At 46.3% G+C, this 19,753-nt stretch overlaps 1 protein-coding gene across 1 annotated transcript in view; it reads left to right on the top strand.

The window, feature by feature from the left end:
- Positions 1-19,030, top strand: part of LOC125939913 (multidrug resistance-associated protein 1-like) — a 168,776-nt gene extending 149,746 nt beyond the window's left edge. Inside the window, exons 2-3 of the mRNA XM_049655439.1 lie at positions 16,785-16,964; positions 18,875-19,030. Coding sequence (XP_049511396.1) covers positions 16,785-16,964; positions 18,875-19,030 — 336 coding nt within the window. The remainder of the gene's footprint in view (positions 1-16,784; positions 16,965-18,874) is intronic.
- The last annotated feature ends 723 nt before the right edge of the window (positions 19,031-19,753 follow it).

The following is a 19,753-nucleotide window of genomic DNA, read 5'->3' as shown; positions in this document are numbered from 1 at the left end:
GCGATTCCTTGGACCCTCGGAAGCCATCATCCCCCGTGTGGAGAACTCTTCAGGGTCTTGAATCACTTCCACAACAACGTTGTCCCTTCACAGCACTCGCTTCACATCAAAGTCGACCAGACCTTGAAGTGGCTGGTGATTTTTGTGCAAAGGTAACTGGTGACGTCGTTCTATTGATGGACCTCTCGCTACATGACGTCCATGTCGTGAGAGATCAAAGTATGGAATTGCCTTTCACTATTGAAGAAATGCAAGCGGCTTTGGCTACGTGCAGGTGGTCGTCAACACCCGGTTTCGCTGGGGGGACCTACACTGCCTTAAGGCACCTACGTTCAACAGTGCAGTGCTGTCTTCTGGATATCTTGGCATGACGGCATAGTCTCCGGCGGGTGGAAGTGTAGCCGACTGGTGCCTCTACTGCAGCTCGGAAAGTCTCCCCTGGACTTTACATCGTACCGACCGATTGTACTTGCGATTTGCATCCGCAAGGTCATGGAGAGGATGTTGCTGACACGTATGAAATGGTACCTTGAATACTTTTACATCTACCCTCATGCTATGGCTGGTTTTCGACGTGGACGGTCTTCAATAGAAAACGTGATTGATTTTGTGACTTCCGTGCAGCAACAAAAAGCTATGACGCGTCTCTCTGTGGCACTCTTCTTAGACCGAAAAGGTGCCTATAACAACGTAACCCACGAAGTCATTCTCCAAGCTCTTGAGGCTGCAGAACTTGGAGGCCACATCTTTAGATGGATTAGGAGCTCTATCTCAAAGAGATATGTGTTTGTTCGTACAGAAGACGGCCTGACAAATATACATAGATATATATATTTTCAGTTGGGGTGTCCCACAAGGCGGAGTGTTGAGCCCGACTCTTTTCAACCTCGTTCTAGTGGGACTCACCGAAACGCTACCACAGACAGCTAATGTCTCGCTCTACGCCGATGATATTTGCATCTGGGCATCCGACGTGACACGGGCACAAGTGCGCGCCAGAATACAGAAAATGACAACCCTGACAGCGGCATACCTTCACCGACAAGGTCTGACAATATCTTGGGAAAAATGTGCACTAGTGGCATTACATTTCTACCCGGTGTGCATCGAGGGCCAATCAGTTGCCTATACGAAAACTCACAGGTTCTTAGGCGTTATTGTGGATCGTGACCTCACCTGGAGTCCCCATGTCTCGTGCATGAAGAAAAAACTCATTTGTATTAAGAATATGTTTAAGTTCACAGCTAGAAAATCCCGGGGACCATCCGTGTGCTCCATGTTACAGCTATGCACGGCAATCTTTCTCGGGTTTCTTCGATACAGTCTTCCAGTCTTGTCCAGGACACGCAAGACTAATCTCCTTGCACTACCGAGCATACAAGCTCAAGCACTTCGGACATGTCTGGGCCTCCCGAAATGTTCACAGCTGTGACAATTGTCATTGCACAGGAGCACCCATTCACCACCCATATCGTCGTTGAGATGCTAAGAGCGCACATTCGATACCTTTCATGGCTACCATCCCACCATTTAGTTTCCTAGCGCGATGACCACAGGCTACATTCCGTAGCATTGTGACGAGACAGAGTGAGTCGATACCATCTGGCTACCAGCCTGCAAAACGCTCAACATGCGCATTGTGGTGTCTCGGGAAAATTGACGTGTGCCTCTCAGTTCCTGGTTTTGCTAAGAAGTCAGACTTGTCACGGTTAGACCTGAAGTAGTTGTCTCTGCTTCTCCTACATGAGTCTTATTGTGACCGAATACATATTTACATGGACGGTTCCAACAGCTCTACCGGAGCAGTGGTTGTCCCATCGGACGCCGTCTGTTTGCAATTCAAATACTCTCACAACACCACGTCGACAGCAGCAGAACTTGCGGCTCTTCAAGGTGCACCAATTAGGTGCTCCAGCAGCCACCAAATCGTTGGGCCATATTCTGCGATTCGAAAGCAGCCCTACAAAACCTGCAGCTATATAGGGCAGCTATACAGTATACGAAATAAGGCAAGCTCATCACCACGCGCTCGAGAAAGGACACGACATTGTATTTCAGTGGTTGCCGAGCCACTGCGGAATTGTCGGCAACGACAGCGCAGATGAAGCTGCTCGCTCGGCTCATCAAAAACATCAGCGGGTACCTATACCGTTCTCAAGAACGGTTGCAGCACGGCAACTTTAATCACTTGCTCACCACATCACACTTCTACGATGGAATTCACCGGATTTCAGCAGGTCGCGCGTTCACTCTTTCGACCCTAACTTGCGACTTCCCCCTGCCACCTGGACTCTCCCGCCGCGAAACAACTTTACTGTGTTGCGTGTGGATGGGCGTCGCATTTACAAATTGCTATTAATTTCTAATAGGAATGGCTAACAGTGCGGCTTGAAATTTGTGCGGCTGCTATGAGACTCTAGAGCACCCATCCTTTGACACTCAGCGACGTACTCTACAAGCTCAACTCAGTCTATTAGATAATATAGTTCTCTTAGAGGAAAAGATCCTGGGACCATGGCCTGTGCATTCTTGCACGCGAAAGGCCACAAAAGCCCCTCTGCACTTCTTGAAGGCGACTGGACTGTATGAGCGCTTGCGACAGTGGACCTTCCTCCGCGACTGACTCTGTGAATGACTGACTGTTTATTATTTTTCTTCGCGCTCCTTCTGATCTATTCTTCCCCTTTCCCTCTCCCCAAGTGTAGGATAGCCTGCCGGGCACGTCCTTGGTTAACCTCCCTATATTTCCCTTCTCGTTTTTCTCTCTCCTAAAGGAATACTGAAGAAAACTTTTGCCGACGACATTTTAAGGCGAAAGCCTTAGAGCTCCATGTTTCAAGGTCGCGTTGTGAGGTTCAGAAAAACGGAGCGCGCCAGGAAAGGGAAGCAGCAGCGCCTACGGAGGGTTCTGAGAAAGGGCGATGGAACGCAGTTGGAGAGTAGAAGGAAAGGGCCACGGTGGCGCAGTAGGAGCGTTGAGGGAAAGGGTACCATGCTCTGGGGAGGGGAAGAGAAATGTCCACGGCGGTGCCGTAGAACGTTTTGGAAACGGTGGCAGCACGCCCGCAGCGCGCTCGCGCGCCTTGTATACGTCGCCGCTTGGGCTCATAGCTTCATTCCAAATTACTATGGGTGACGACGCACCAGGCCCTAGTCGCGGCCAGGGCTAGAGGCTAGAGCAGCTCGAAATGCCACTCGTCGTAACCGCCGTCAGGAGGAAGCGGCAGATCAGCAGAAGGTGATCCAACTAGGCTCTCGCCTTCACATTCTTAGAAAGTTCTAAGGATCTCCCGTAATTCTTTCGTCTAAATGAAAGCTTGGGTGCTGAAATAAGTTGACACAACCTTGTTTTCAGGCAGAAACTCGCAGAAAATAATGAATTTATTGAATTTTTCACAAGATACCGCGTCTAGCATTCGCACCGTGAACTAGAGGAAGTGACGATTCTGCGACGTTATCTGTGCCGGATACCGGCGTGCGAGCCATCACCCGCGTCTCTGCATCCGCATGGACGGCGCCGACCGGCAGCGAACGACATCTCAACTGCGCAGTTACTCGCCGCCGCATACTTATTTTCGCAAGTGGAGCTAGTGCCCAGTATTCTAAAGCACCGTTTGTTTTGTGTGCTGCTTCTTAATTAATGCGATCAGTGAAGCACCCGGCACAACGCAGGAGAATGCCTCTGTGCTGCTGCGCGCAAGGGTGAGAGAAAAGTGTCGTCGGGCGAGACAAGCCGTGACATACCTTTCCGGCAGAGCCGAAGCTTCGAAGGATATGAATTCGCGCTGCGCGCCCATCGCAGCCAACATGGGTACGATCAAAGCATGACTTTCCGTGCTCCGAACACGTCGAGGACGGTGACTGCTAGACGAGCCCTGCTTTGTTGCACAGCTGCGGCATGTCAGCGAAGGGCGCTGTGGCATCGTAGTAGCAGGGTTCTTTAATATTTTTCATCGGGTCATGAAACTTCCGCTTAACGCTATGGGAGAGTTTCATATAGCGCCAGAAGTGGACGCACCACAGCGCTGGCGCAAGTAGAAGGTGGACTGGAGCAGACGCCGAACGGACGCCACAGGCATTCTGTGCGTACCCTCGCTATTGCGCAAGGGTCGACTGCCTCTATCGGCGTGTGTATATTGTCGACGCAACGTGAAAATCACCGCCCTGTTTCTTTACAGTGTTCAGAAACTTAAACGTGACCAATTTCGAAATAACTTCAACGCCTTGTCACAACAACGCCTGCTGCCGCTGTAGCAAGCCGGCACACATACACGTCACGGCGGTCGGTGCGCAGCCCCGCGCTTGCCGGCGTGCAGTAGAGCACTGCACGGGATCGGGCTTACCCGAAAGCCCGAGCCTGGCCCGGCCCGCGGGCCGGGCCGGGCCGGGTAGCACAGTTTTTTTACGGGCTCGGGCCAGGCTCGGGCACGACGTGTGCTTTTTGACTCGGGCCCGGGCCGGGCTTGGGTTTTTTGACGCGGGCCCGGGCCGGGCTCGGGCTTTCTGGTGGTGTGCATGTAACGTGCAGCGAGTTATTCTCGGGCGTCTCAACTTTAAAAAACATTATTTTTCGGTCTCGGGCAGGGTTCGGGCCGGTTTCGAGTCGGGCTCGGGCTCGGGCCTAAGGTAAAGGGGTGGCGGGCCGGGCCGGGCGGGTAACGCAGATTATTTCCCGGCCCGGGCCGGGCCCGGGTCTCACCATAAAAGTTTTGATCGGGCTCGGGCGGGCCGCCCAACGTAATAACGGGCCCGGGCCGGGCCCGGGCTGAAAAAATCGGTCCGTGCAGTGCTCTTGCGTGCAGCCGCCACGTGCTCACAATCCGCCAAAAATACAGCCGTCCGTTGAAAAATTTGTGAAATAAACACTGCGTATGGGCACAGTCATCTGTTCCGAGTTGAACTTCCATGCTTCCCTCATTTTTTCATATATTTTTTTTCAATACAAAGGAGCCAAAAGTTTTCGCGAACCTGCGGATGTTGCGTCCGCGTTATTTGGAATCACGTAAGGAACAGCATCCCGAGGAATCCAAGCGCAGCGCTAAACCTTGCCATAGGGAACCTACATGCAACGCCGTTTTATGTAGGCTCCCTACCTTGCCATAGCTGTCAATGCTTCCTGCTGCAGAAGCTGTGAACTTTTAAATGCGTAAGCATTTTTATGGTTTCTCAACGAGAAAACTATCTGCGCGTCCCTCCTTTGCGTAATACCATCGCTTTCAAGATAGAACCAGCAGAAATGTTTTCGCCAACTGTGGAAAAAGATACGATGAACGCGCGAGCAGTCGCACGAGCGCGTCTCTGTGACCCCGTGACGTGTGTAGTCAGGCGCGCACTAGCAACACCTTTAGTAAGCGAGAACTGTGAAGCAGCCGTGGCTTCGGATCGGAACAGCATCAGTGCAGCTGGCGCCGCCACCGGCCTGCAGTAGTTTGCTTGCCTCATGAGTTCACGTTACGCCGCCTTCCGCAGTTGTTCGTGTCGCCGCAGTGGTGTCGCAGTTACCGTAATGGTGCTAAGGCGTCCGCAGCTGTTGAGTAGTGCTAGGATTACTAGCAGTGTTGAGTGTGAGCACCACGGTCGTTACTACGTAAACTGTTCATTGCACTGCCATTAGGAGTGTCAAATTAAAACAAAAGGCAAGTATATATATGCACCTGCACTTATTGCATTTGATATATATATATATATATATATATATATATATATATATATATATATATGAAGCGGTCTGCGCTGGATGCATGAAAGAAGACGAAGAGGGTGGCTGGGGGAGAAGTGAGGAGGAAGAAGTGAGATTAAATGGCGGACGACACCCGTCTCACTGAGATTATGTCTTTTATATAGCCGTTTCAGTTAGGAACGCTACATGTTGGCGCAGCTGACAGCTTCTGAAGACCAGACATGTGGGTGACGTTTTTAGTCGACCAGGCGTCATCGGAGTCTGTTGTTTTCACCCGATACCAAGTGCACGGTGAGCCAGCGACGGACCTTTCTCGCGAAATTAGTTCTACCAGGCTGATCAACGTGGTGCTGCAAGAAGCTGCAATCAGCCGCCAAGCCTTGGTGCAAACAGGATCGGTGACAGTGAACCTACAGCTCCAGACACTGAGCGAACTCGTTCTGGAACACATACGCCGCGGCACCCTCAAAGAGGAAACTCCCGCCGAGAAGGTGAGCCTGGTCTTGACTGGTATAGAAGAACTGCAAAGGCAAACGATGCAACAAAGTGAAATAATGAGAACTTTTGTCCAAATGCTTCATCAAGAGAAATCAGCACGATATATTGTAGAGCCGGATGTTTTTGAAGGAGACTCGCAAAGTGTGCACTACTGGCTGTGGTTTTTCGAGTACGCCTGTGACAAGAATATGTGGCACTCCGACGACACCAAGATTTTGAATATGCGCCGTTATTTGAGAGCTATCGCCAGAAAATGGTATGATGTGCACCTAATGGATCATGAGCCAACATGTTGGGAACTGTGGAAAAGCAACTTTTTAGCTGCTTTCCACGGCAACGAGGTAGAAAGATGGGATGCTGCACTGCGGTTCAGATATACATGTGGCTCTCTGCTTGAGTGCTGTATTGAGAAGCGTCGCCTATTGTATTCTGCAGAACCGAAGCTAGCGTCTCGTGCAGTTGTAGCTTTGGTAACGCAAGGGTTGTGTATCGAAATCCGTAGTCAAGTCCAGCTGAAAGGTCTAAGAACATTTGATGACCTTCTGAGCTTTCTACATTCTACAGTGTCAACAGTTCCATTGAGAAGACAACCAGGCGGCAGAACAGAACTTGATTCTCGTAACCTGAGTGAACATATAGAGTCGCTACCGTCATCCGAGCGTGAAGAAAGCTTCATAAGCAAACACCTGGGAAGCATCGATCATGACTGTGATGATGGTGAAGGAGGTGAAGGACCAGTTACTGTAGTTCACGACGGACTGCTTCCACAAAACTGACTGCCGTGGATCAAAATCCCGAGAAAAAGAGCTACTGTGAGACCGTGTATTTGGTGTCGTCAAGCTTACTGTATGCTCCCATTAAGGTAGATGGCATTGAAGTCAAGGCCCTTGTTGACAGTGGGGCTTCTGTCTCAATTATCAACAAGAGTCGAGTGGACGCTAGTCGTTTGCATGCTGGTAGAACGTTGCGTGTCGAAGCCTACGATGGGTCAGTGACCATGCATAGCGAATGGATAACCCTTGCTATTGAATTCCAAGGACATTCTATTACCAGTGACGTATTGGCAATTCCCAATGTCACCTATGATTTTCTCTTGTCCCGCCCAGACATGAAGAAACTGAAGATAAACCTCTATTGGGACGACAAAGTAATGGCGGAAGACAACATAAAAACAGAAGATCCTGGTGAAGAAACTAGGGTATCAACGCTGATTTTCAACGAGGAAGACATCAAGAATACGCACCCAGAGCTTATATGTATGGGCAGCTATCCTCCAGCGATGAATTCACATGTCGTTCCTTTTGAGCTCGCAGATAAAACAGTGGTTCGTAGAGCCCCCTATAATATGTCCAGAGATAAAAAGGTGTGGCTGAAAAAGGAGTTGCAAGAAATGTTGGACGCAGGTATCATCCGGCCTTCTGTATCCCCGTTTGCTTCTCCTATAACCATAGCGCCAAAAGAAGACGGAACGTTCCGCCTTTGTACAGACTACCGTGCTCTCAATCGTCAAACGGATTTGATACCTTATCGAATGCCGAGAATCGATGACATCATTGACGAAACTGATGGTTGCCATTGTTTTTCACGAATAGATCTCTGCAAGGGCTTTTGGCAGATTCCACTAAGTGAAGAGACGAAAAAGTACACCGCGTTCATAACCCCATTTGACTTGTTTGAGTACAACCGCCTACCATTTGGTTGGAAAAACTCCCCTGCGTGGTTTCAGAAGATTATGACCGACATTCTGAAACCTTACTTGGGCACATTTTTCAATGTGTACATCGACGACATTATCATCTACTCAAAGACAAAGGAGGAGCACCGTAGCCATCTTTCAAAAGTTCTTCACGCTCTCAGCTTTGCCCAACTCAAAGTCAACTTCAAGAAAAGTGCGTTCTTTCAAGAAAAAGTGGTATTTCTTGGCAGGGTGTTCGATGGACACACTAAAAGCACTAAGCAAGAATCGGTAGAAAGAATTTCCAAGTTGGTAAAGCCGTACGACGTGCACTCCCTACGTGTTTTTCTTGGCCTAGCAGGACACTTCCGGGTGTTTATCAAAGACTATGCCCTGAGAACAAGGTGTCTGACACGTTTCACCCAGAAGGACATGCCTTTTCAATGGAACGAGGAGTGCGAAGGTGCCTATTGTGAGCTGGTAAAACTAATATCGTCGGACCCGATCTTGCGAATACCGAATTTTTCTCTGCCTTTCGTGCTGAACACAGACGCATCAGACAATGCAACCGGTGCAGTCCTATATCAGAAATCCTCAACCCAAGCTGATCAAACGAAACACCACGTTGTGGGGTATTATAGCTATACTCTGAAGCCTGCTGAGATCAATTACTCCACCACAGAAAAGAAAGCTCTGGCCGTCTTAAAAGCTGTTCAGTATTTTCGTGCTTACCTGGAAGGTGCAAAATTCAAGCTATTCACTGATCATCAAGCACTGAATCAACTTCTGAGCATGGCACAACCAAGAGGCCGCATTGCCAGATGGGTCAACTATCTGCAACAGTTTGATTTCATAATCTCGCACCGTCCTGGCCCACTTCTCACTGATGCTGATGCACTATCTAGATTACTTGTACACGAATCAAGCGAAAATCGAGAAGTAATCAATCATACTAAGCTGTGGGAAGGTGCCGAAGATCTACAGTTCATCAAAGGAAAGTATCATGTACCACCAACTATGGTTCAAAGGATTCTTCATTTGTACCACGACACTCCTGGATCGGGCGGACATGATGGCTTCTGGCGTACAAATAAGAAATTGCTCATGAGATTCACATGGCCGGGCATGAAAAACGACGTCAGCCATTACATACGCACATGCCACCTCTGCCAGGTGAACACAGTTAAATTCAAGCAGTCGACAGACGTTATGACAAACCCCGAATATTCAAGCGTGCCATTCGAAGTAATTCACTTGGACTTCGCGGAGCTCAAGAAGAAGGGGGAAGGAGTCAAACGAACACAAGCTTTTCTGCTTTCCATAGATGAGTGCACAAGGATGATTGCAGCTAAAGCTGGTAAAGAAGATGCAAACAGCGTTATAGATCTCCTCAAGGCTGAATGTTTTAAGCACACAAAGACGATAGTCTGCGCCAACGGGCCGGCTTTCCGGAGTGCGAAGTTATCAAAGTGGGCAGGACAGCACGGGATAACAATCAAGTATTCCTCTCCGTACCACCCGGCAGCAAACGGCCTAGCGGAACGAGCCATACGAGACGTCAAGCAGTTTCTGAAGATGTATCCAGACTTTGCAGGTGGCTGGAAATGCTGCCTCGAGACCGCTGTGAAACATCACAACAGATCGTACACCACTGGTTTAGGCTGCAGTCCTCATTTTGCCACTTCGGGCACAGCTCCCATACTTCCTGCAGATCGTGAGCTAGGCCTCATAGAAAACCTCCAACTCAATGAAGTCAAGAAAACTGCAAATAAACAGGAGGTCTACAAGCGCCGCATGAGGAGAAACTTTGACAAGAGACACAACAGCGAGATACCGGACATACAACCTGGAGACTATGTCCTTATAAGGAAAGGAACTGTACCTTCAAACGCCAAGTTTTACGGACCATTTGAAGTGGTTAAGACCGCATCCCAGCATGGAATATTGAAGAGCGTCTGGTACACTGGAGCGTCCGGTCAAACAGAGTGCGCTTCCATTGGGAACACATTCAAGTATGCATGAAAGAAGACGAAGAGGGTGGCTGGGGGAGAAGTGAGGAGGAAGAAGTGAGATTAAATGGCGGACGACACCCGTCTCACTGAGATTGCCTTTTATATAGCCGTTCTAGTTAGGAACGCTGCAATATATATATATATATATATACATATATTGAAAGAAGTGCAGGTGCACGTCGAAAAGCCGAAGGAAACATCTAATTTGGCGTTTGGGCCGGGACCCGGCCTTCATCAAGTGTATATATACATATAGTGCAATTGACGGTCGCTTGCTCCGGAACACCATCAGGTGCACTTTGCTCCTCGGAGAGGCAGGGCGTGTTTTAGTGAGCTCCAGCACAACACTTCACAATGGGGCAAACGTACTAATGATAAATCACTTATTAAAAACTGTATTTTCGTTAGTTCTGCGTTACTACGGTGAAAAACAAAGAAATCTAAAGTCAAAATTCCATTTATTCCATTTAGGGCATCCACTGTCAAACCCCCTGCGTAAGTACGTCCGTGTACTACGCAGGGGTTTTCAGTGGATTTTGAAGTATTATTTAGTACTTGGGTGGTTGTTGCTGAGTAAAAGACTTTGACTCTTGCTAAGTTAAGTCGTTGGCTCTTTTAGAAGTTATGCCAGTCTGCTGCCATGGCAAATGCGGCCGCTTTCCAATTGCAGAAGTATAACTTGCTAATGCAGCTGAGCTAGATATTCTGGTTTGTAGTCCGTTCGAAAGATAAGGACGCCCCCTTTCATCGAACGCGGTCAGCTTTCAGACGTTTCCGGAGGCCATTCCACTGCTATGAAGTGGGTCACTCGAGAAGCAACACGGCGGCCGACCACTTTCTCCACTCGGTTTTATCGCTGTCCTCACCGCAGCTATCGTAAGTCAACATCGACTATTTCGGTACGAAGAAGTATTTACAGAGTACATAAGCAGTATTTGCACACTACCACTAGTGATTTGCATGCTGAACGCAGGTTATCCATGCTTCTAGGGTTGCGCGAATATTCGAAACTTTCGAATACCGAATCGAATAGCATTCTATTCGACTCATTCTTCAAATCGAATAGTCACTATTTGGAAATGCGATTATTTCTTGAATACTTTTCGAATATTTCGAAACATCAACTGCGCCCAATTAAACAAATAACTGGAGCATACGTACAGAAAATGTTCACTCCCGCTGGCGTAGGTTTTATAGACATAAAACATGAGGACTTGCGTATTGGAGCAGGCTACGTCCTCTAGGTAGCCATACTTTACAGGCTGTACAGCGATCAATCGCACTCCCTGAAGAGTCGTGTGCGTGCGAATAAACTGCTTGTTTGCTCCTAATGGTCCATTTGTGCTTTTAATAAACAGCGCTTCATAACGAACTATGTAATGACAGAAACTTGCTAACTCTAAGAATACTAGGATGTGAGCGTCGTTTTATATTAGTTGGGATATTGGCTGTTCATTATTCGAAAACTATTGGATATTCGATTCGATTTGCTTGTGGTACTGATTCGTATTTGATTCGGTCTCAATATCGCCATTCACCCACCCCTGCATGCTTCTGCAGGCTGGTGGCAGAGCCAAGTAGATCACTTGTCTCTACTTGGCACTTGGCACACTACACTGCGTTTCACCGCCCGTGATGCTGGTGACGCAATAAATGATGCGAACCGCGTATTACGGACACTATCATCATAGAGTACTGACAATTCTCTGAAACTAAAGGTTGTTAAAACAAGAGCTCTGTTGTTCAGACCTAAAAACCGCAAAATGGTCAGGTAGGATTATATTATTGAATCTTACCTCTTGAAATAGTCTCTTGCGTTAAAAGTCTTGAGTTTTGTTTGAGGAACACATGTCATGGAATAATCGCACAGAACTGGTTACAGGAGAAATTACAAGAGTCCGTGGTATACTTAACAAAATGCAAATTTTACTTGCTTGCTTCCATATAAAGTACTGCCAGATAGTGTGAGGTACGACTACCCTAGCCAATATCATTAACAACCATACAATAATAAAAAAAGGCGATTCGTGCCACCATGAATTTCGCACACAAAGTCAAACTGAACCAATTTTTCATCAATTAAACTTCTTTCTTTTACCGAATTTATAGAAAAACACACTTGTTAAATGCTATCAGGTAGCTGTTTCCAGAAGTAGCATCTTCTTACACAGCATTTCTTATTTGAAAGAAAAACAAAAGCAACACGCTAGCCTTATTCAAAAGTGGTAAGTTCCTCGAACTTGAACCAACTACGGAAAAACAGATGTTATGCTACTCATTGCCTACCCCTTAAACAGTGTTTCTTAGCCGGGGCACTTTTGCTAGTAAGCTGCTTGCATTGTGTGTATATATATGTATATGTACATCAACATAACTGTATTGTATTATTATACCTGTAACCAGAACTTATCAAGCGATCGCATTTTCGGTCTTATGATTGTCCGCTACATTTTGTTTTAACTAAGAGTGCAATCGTCTGCTACATTCTTGTTTTTTTATTTTTATTATGTTTTATAAATTAATCTATTTCATCTTTTTATTATTTTTTATATTGAGTTGCGTTTGTATTACATTGCTATATTGCGTTGTGATATACTTGATATCTCACCTAGTAACTTTTGCAGCTGCGCATCTGTTCTTTTTTGTGTGTGCGATGTTTATATGGTAAGCAATATTTTAGCTGTGCGCTTATCTTTGCCATCCGCCTGCCCCAAGTGAAAGAAACTGTGGGCCTCGTCAAGCCGTTTTGTGGCTTTTAGTCTATGGCCCTCAACATCTGTATTCTTCGGATTGCGATGTTAGAATACAATAATTTGATTTGATTTGAAAAAAAGAACGTCACCACCGTGCCAATGCCGGTGCCAGTTTATTGCTTGTGTGATACTGGTGGTGAAGTGTATGGCTGGTCGCTTCAGAACGCTCCTGCTGCGCTACAGAGGTCATGCGAAACAGCGACAAAAACTTTGTTACAAAGTTAGGCATCGACACATTAGGTACAGTGAAGTGTGGTTATCACTGTTATACGGCTCATTCACACTGGCGCATCGCTGAGGTCACGCGACCAAGGTGGTCGCAAAGCGACCAATCGTATGGCCGCACATGGTCGTTTTGGTGAAAAAACGACTATGGTCCTTTTTATTTATTTTCTCGATTTGGCAGCCTGAAATACTTAGGTGCAGCAGACAGGCTTAGTTGATTGTTTTAATTATTTTTATTTTTCATTTAATTTTAATGTCCAACGCAATCCTTATGTCCCTTATGTTTTAGGTCAGTCACTCACTAATCGAACGGCGGTGTGACCGAAGCCTTATAGCCAGATTATTGTATAAGTAAAGCCTGAATTTTGGGCTCACCCAGGAACTGCGCAATATAAATTGGTTATGGCAAGACAACACAAGCGTGTAGTAAAAAAAATACATTTATTTGAGAGCCACAGGAGTGTACCATGTGATTTCTTTTTTTTAGCGCTGACAGACTGAATAAAAATTTACTATTTCGAATAGCTCAATTCTATCGCCTCAGCTGCATTGCCTGAAGAGGCGGTTATTACTAGCACGGCAAAAAGTAATTGGTGCTAGCTAAGTAACGCAGTTTCGATTATTGGCTAAGGTAGTGTCCTCGTTAAGACACACGTCACAATGATGGAATATAAGTACAGCCGGGATGAAATCACATCCATTCAACCTAAATCATGCGCATAAGAGAAATTCCTAAAATACGTCCTCAAATTCTGTGTGCAAATGTGTTCATGTTCCAGTTAACACGCATATGCATCGTGGACACAAAAAGTGCAGCCGCGTAAGTTAGTACTAGCTGAATGCACTGCAACCTTGCATATTTTTCAAGGATATATGTAGGCTTTCGTTACTGATTTTGTAGTGCCTGCCATATGCACTGCAACGCACCGGTACTCATCTTGAATTTTACTGTTGGCAATAGTAAATAAAAAGCTCCAAGTTTGTGCTTAGTTAATGCGTGTCGTTTTGTTTCCCGTTTGTTTGTAGTTTCCCACAGAGCTACTGTTGGATAATTACTGACGAGGAATGATGATTATTGCACGGATTTGCTTGAAGTTAGTGCCACGGCCTTGAAACTTCTTCAAGACGTTACAAATTCATTATATTCAACAAAACAGTGCGTTATAAGTGGAAGAACACGAAATGATTGCACATTTGCGCAGAGACTAATTGATATGCCGTGTTGTGTGAATAACTATGCTTTCAATGATTTGAAGGTTAAAAATATAAAGCGTAGTAAACATCGTAGCATGAACCTATAAAGCCACAATCAAGATTATGAGACAAATCCATGTAACAAGCATAAGTCCCATTGTAACTAAGGCATCGCTCTGCCAGAATTTTATCTATTTAGTAATTTCTGTAGAAAATACTATGGGACCGAGGGTGCATCCTTGTCACTCTTTGCTGCAACCGAACTTTAGAGCCAGTGTGACTAGTTCCACTCCACTTTATTTCGAGCAGCGATTTCCTTTCCAGAATAGTTATTTCACATATTCGGCATTTTCGAAAAGCGTCCATTCAAATATAATGCATTGCAACGCAAAAATGTATTTCTAGCCGAAAGTATGTGGATATGTATATCTCCTTGCTGAATAAGAATGCAACACACACCTTAGGGTTTTCTTGAACAAGCGGCGTCTTTTATTGCTTTGCCGGCATGAACTTCTCGTAGGCACTAAATTCAATTTGTTACGTTAGTCATAATTTGTTAGCTACCCGAAGAACGTTCGCAATTCACTTTCCGTTTAAGTAAAGTGGCACTGCAAGCAGGCCCAACTGCCAAATTGGCCTAACGGTATGCTGAATAGGGGGTATTTAAAATGTCAAGCGCCAGCTATCGACTTGTGGCAAAGCGCCACACAGTGTGCCTAACTGCGCGTTTGCAGGATTTCCTCATGTTAGTGCGCTGTTCTTGAAGCCAGAGTGCCTGTAAACAGCAAAGTCTTCAATACTTAAGAACGCCTGCAGGCCAAAAACATTGCGCGAATCAAGCAGTGCACGGAACGCGGATGAAGGTGATGATTTAATGACATTCCCTTTGAAACCGGGCGGTGACAAATAGTCACCTAGCCTGCTTGATTTATTCAGGTATTCTATACATCTTTTCTTATATAGCATTTTTGTATACATCTCCTTATTTTTTTTCTTCAAAATATATCTTGTACCGCTACCTATGACTAACAGAACCCGGCGTATCAATCTCTTTGCTTTTTTTCCACCAATACTCTAAATTGCTGAACTCGTCTGTTGACCACCCTGATGCTTCCGTCCACTTTAAATCCAATCGCTTCTGGCAGGGGTACGTTACCCACGGGTGAATCTCACTGGGTGAGTCCCGTCACATTCCATAAGGATGTGTTGAGTGGTCACCGGATTTTTCCTGCAGCATACAAATGCCTCATCTAGTTCCAATTATTTGCTCCGGTATGTTATGTTCCTTAGGCAACCGGCTCGAGCCTCAAATAGCAAGGAACTGCCCTTTGCGTTATCGTACAGATTTTCCTTTCTAATTTATTTCTTCTCATTCTTGTAAATCTCAAGGAACAAGAACGCGCGCAACGCCCTCTAGTGTGAAAACTTGATACTTGCTGCGACGAATCGCAGAACACAGCACACGGAACAAATGAACCCCTGACCATCCACTTGCAGTTTGCGTTTGTTGTGCTCCGTTTTCACGGGACGTGCATGTGGGACCTGACTCGCACATTTCAGTTCACACGCTCGACGCGAAGATCCAACGTGAACGGAGAAACCACAGTGCTCAGTGGTCGCGTGCATGGAGCTGTGACGAACAGCGGAGCTTTTATTTTTAACATGAGACGCGTTTTCCTGTGGACGCAACGAATCTCGCGGATTGTGATGCAATGCAAGGCTATTTTAGAGGCTTCAGTCACAAAATCGACGGTGTAAGGGCAATTGTTTGTGGTGCGTAGATCAGGTTCACCGCGAAAAATGGCTCGGCGAATGCTTTCATTTCAAAGCAGTACGCCCACGAGTACGTCTCTTGAAAAATATCGCCCGGACGGATATCCAAGGGTGAAATAACCAGCGGCTATCACATCGCTGATTTGTGGGAGTGCACTGAAGTTGGCTCTTCATGACCCATTGGACGATGAAGGTGACTGTTGCAATTTAAAGTCCTGAATAAAGAGTGGAACGCGGTAACATTCAATGACCCCTGACTGCTTATCACGCTTCCCGGCAACTGCAGCTTATGTAACCGTAATGTTCTCCTGGAAACGCAGGCGGTGAACGCTATGCACGAAGGCGAGCTTCCTGGTTTCTTTTTTGGATGGCGTTGCAAGGAACTGAGCGGGTCGCGCCACTCCTACTGAGATAGACCTCAAACGGCAGCTCGAAAACGCTATCGCGTTAAAGGGGGTTTGTTTTAGAGTTTCCGCGTAACAGAATTAATGTGTTCTCGTAGATTCAAATTACCATCCGACGCTATCATCTCTGTATAGATTGTGTGTAAGTCGTACTTTAGGTACTTTCTGTCGCATTTTACTTTGAGAAATTCAATTAGTTCAATAACGCTTCTGTGCCACGCGGAGGGCCTGCGTAGATCGGGATGTGTGGTTGGAGATGATTTTCTTGGCCGGAGACCCCGGCGCAGACACCGGATTTTCTGCGACATGGGGACCTAAACCATGGCCGCCTGGATCGCCGCTCGCGGTGGGGTAGCAACCCCGCCGTGCGCGTCGATGCAGGTGACCGTGCCTTAATGCTATGGCGTTAACGCATCGTGTTGGTGTCCGATCCTCGCAACAGCAGGGAAGATGGTGGATGCGGCCAGTGTTGCCAGATCACTACGCATTTCGAATATCTGCTATTGAGCAGCAGATGCCGCAGCTCTGCTGCATTGAGCTCTTCGGTAATACGGCGCGCCTTGTTCCCAGGATACCGAGCTATCATGGAACCGCAATACAAACCCCGACCTGACCATGTGCTTCCAAAACACTGTGATGTTGTGGCTGCCATGCGGTCTCCTCTGGCTCTGCGCGCCGTTGGAGTTCCTGGCCATGGCGAAAAGCAAGCGCAGGAGGCGACCCTGGACTCTGCTGACCACCGCCAAACTGGTGAGTTCGTCGACAGGAGAGATACTCGCGCAATCTCATCAAAAAATAAATTCATATCAAGCTGTAGTGGTTTTTATAACCGGTGTTGTAGTTGCATGGACGGTGACTCTAAAGCTTCTTTATCGTTTTTTTTCCTCTCCCAGAATCTTTAGCTTGCATAAAAGATACGTTGCAGTTCCGTGGGCTGCATTAATTTTACTAGGAGAATTGCGGTGCAGAGTAGAGAACACATTTGCGAAAGTAGAGCAGCATGTCTGACACTTCCAAGCTAGTGTGTAAAGAAATGAAAACATCCTCTTGATATCCAATTACTATAGCTTTGTGCGAGAGGCATGTACACGTAATTTTCTTTCATAAATTACACCGTCGTAATGACCCTCTCCGCTCCCTCTTTGTTCATTCCACACTATTTGTTCCTGCCGTGAACATTGCCTTAAGATGGCTCTAAAGCGTTGCGAAATAGTCATAAAATGGCCACACTATTTAAGGACGTCGTCTCACGAGTCACATGGCGCGAACATTTTTTTGAATCGTTCATGTATAGCTGAGGTTATCGAACCAAAACGCTGCTTTCTTTCTCTTTTCGTCTCCGCTAGCGCGATGGTAGCTACATCGGGGAGTTGATGATGATGATAATTTATTTGCATCCCCTTTGAAACGGGGCGGTGAAAATAGTCACCTAGCCTCCTTGAGTTACTCAGGTAAGCTCTACATGCTTTTCATTCTAGCATTTTTATATACATATCTTCAATCTTTTTTCTCTTCCACAAAACGCATCTATCTTCTGCCGCTACCTATACCTGTAACGGAACCCGTCGTATCGATCTCTTCCCTGCTTTTTTTCCGCCAATACTCTAAACGTCTCTGGGTTATCTCGGCTGCTGACCGGTTGAGGCTTCCGTCCACTTTAAATCCAAGTGTTTTTTGGAAGATGTACTTACGTTACCTGCGGGCGAATCTCGCAGGCTGAATCCCTTTGCATTCCAATAGCATGTGCTGAGTTGTCTCCGGATCTTTACTGCAGCATACACATATCTCATCTAGTTGCGAAATTTGCTCCGGTATGTTATTTTCCGCAGCCAACCAGCTTGAGTGTTATCGTACAGATTTTCCCTCCCAATTTCTTTCTTCTCATTCTTGTAAATATCCATTGACCTTCTTGTTTCCATTCTTTGCATCCAATTCATTGTCTCTATTTCTCTCACTTCCTTACTGATGACTCCTGGTTGTCCATTTACACTTTCATTTACCCTGTACTTGGTTGCCAACTTTCTTGACCTCTTCCACCATTCTGTGTCCATGCTTTTCAGGTACAGATACCTGTGTACTTGAGCTGCCCATTTATTTTGTTCCATGTTCATAAGACTTTCTTCAAAACTAGTTTTTCTCTGTGCTTCTATGACTTCAAAGGAGGCCCAACCCAGGTTGCACTGCCAATGAGGTGCACTGCCTCATTTGTGGTTTTACCGTGTGCTCCCAAAGCCATAATCTTTGGTTGACTACCAAAGGTTAACCAATCCTAACCTACCAATCTTTGGTTAACTTTCAACCCTGACAAATATCCAAATTGAAACAGGAATTGGCACCATCACTCCTTTTCAGATTCCACGCACCACCTCATATTTATTCCGACCCCAAAGTGCTCTATGTTTCATGACTGCTAAATTCCACTTCCCCTTTATTTTTAGATTATCTTGGTGGGTGCTTGAGTAAGTCTTACCTTCGTTTATGTATACGCCGAGATATTTATATTGCTTGACTATGGGTATGACTTGCGGTTGAAGGACGCCCCGTAATTTGTCGTCTCTTCATTGAACACCCTAATTCCTGATTGTAATATTTGCAAATTCTTTCACAGTAAATTTATCTGCTTTGAAGGGTGACTGGAGAAGGCCCTTTTCGTCCCGCAGTTTTCCTCGTTCCTGCTGATGGCCCTTGCGGCTGCGGAGCTCGGCAACCGGTTTTCAAGACTTGGCAGAGGCTCAACGCTTTATCCAGTCGACTACGTAGCGCCATCTGTACGCCTCGTCAGCTATGTAAGTGGGCGTTATCAAGCACAGGCATGATTTCCAAATCACTTCTGCAGAAATGCATGATTGGGGAGGAGTAAAAGAAAGAATAGCGTAAGGAGAAGTAGTAAAGTTCCTTTTCCCCCTTTTCCTAGTTATTTTAAAACAGTGTATAAAATCTAAACGGAAAACCATCAACGTAACCATTATTCTAGTATGAACCGGAACTTGGTTGGCTGGTTACCTGTACATGCGGCTAATACCCACTATGGGTGATCGGCGATTGATCGGGTGAGTACGAAAGATAAATATTGAACTCCAAGCATAAAACCTGTATCATGCCTGCCTAGCTCCAGTTTCGCTTTTCACTGCGGAATGAAACCCGACAGGAATAAATCACGTGACAGCAGAATCTTGGGGTTGACCTTTTGGTGCTAGCTGAGACTTGTTATTTATCACGAAAATGGCAAAACGCAGCAACACGGAAATGACACAACACGCGGGACAGTGCACTGTTCTAGTCACATTTGTAAATGTACGCGGACACACCGTCATTTCAGATCTGGCGGCACCATGGTTGCGGTTTTCAGTGCGACTTTGTCCGGACGCGGGCATAATGCCAATCATTAGTGTAATTGACCATTCTCAAAACTTTCAGCGATGGTAGCAAAGATAACGTCTCGGATAAAACGAAGTTAAGTAGGCGGTCGCTCGTGATCAAGCTGGCGTGTGAATTGAGGATAGGCTGATCGCTTCAGGAGGTTGAACTGTGAAACATAT

This window comes from Dermacentor silvarum, chromosome 9 (genome assembly GCF_013339745.2).
Source record: "Dermacentor silvarum isolate Dsil-2018 chromosome 9, BIME_Dsil_1.4, whole genome shotgun sequence".
In the NCBI taxonomy this organism is placed as follows: domain Eukaryota; kingdom Metazoa; phylum Arthropoda; class Arachnida; order Ixodida; family Ixodidae; genus Dermacentor; species Dermacentor silvarum.
This window is presented reverse-complemented; position numbering and strand designations above follow the sequence as displayed.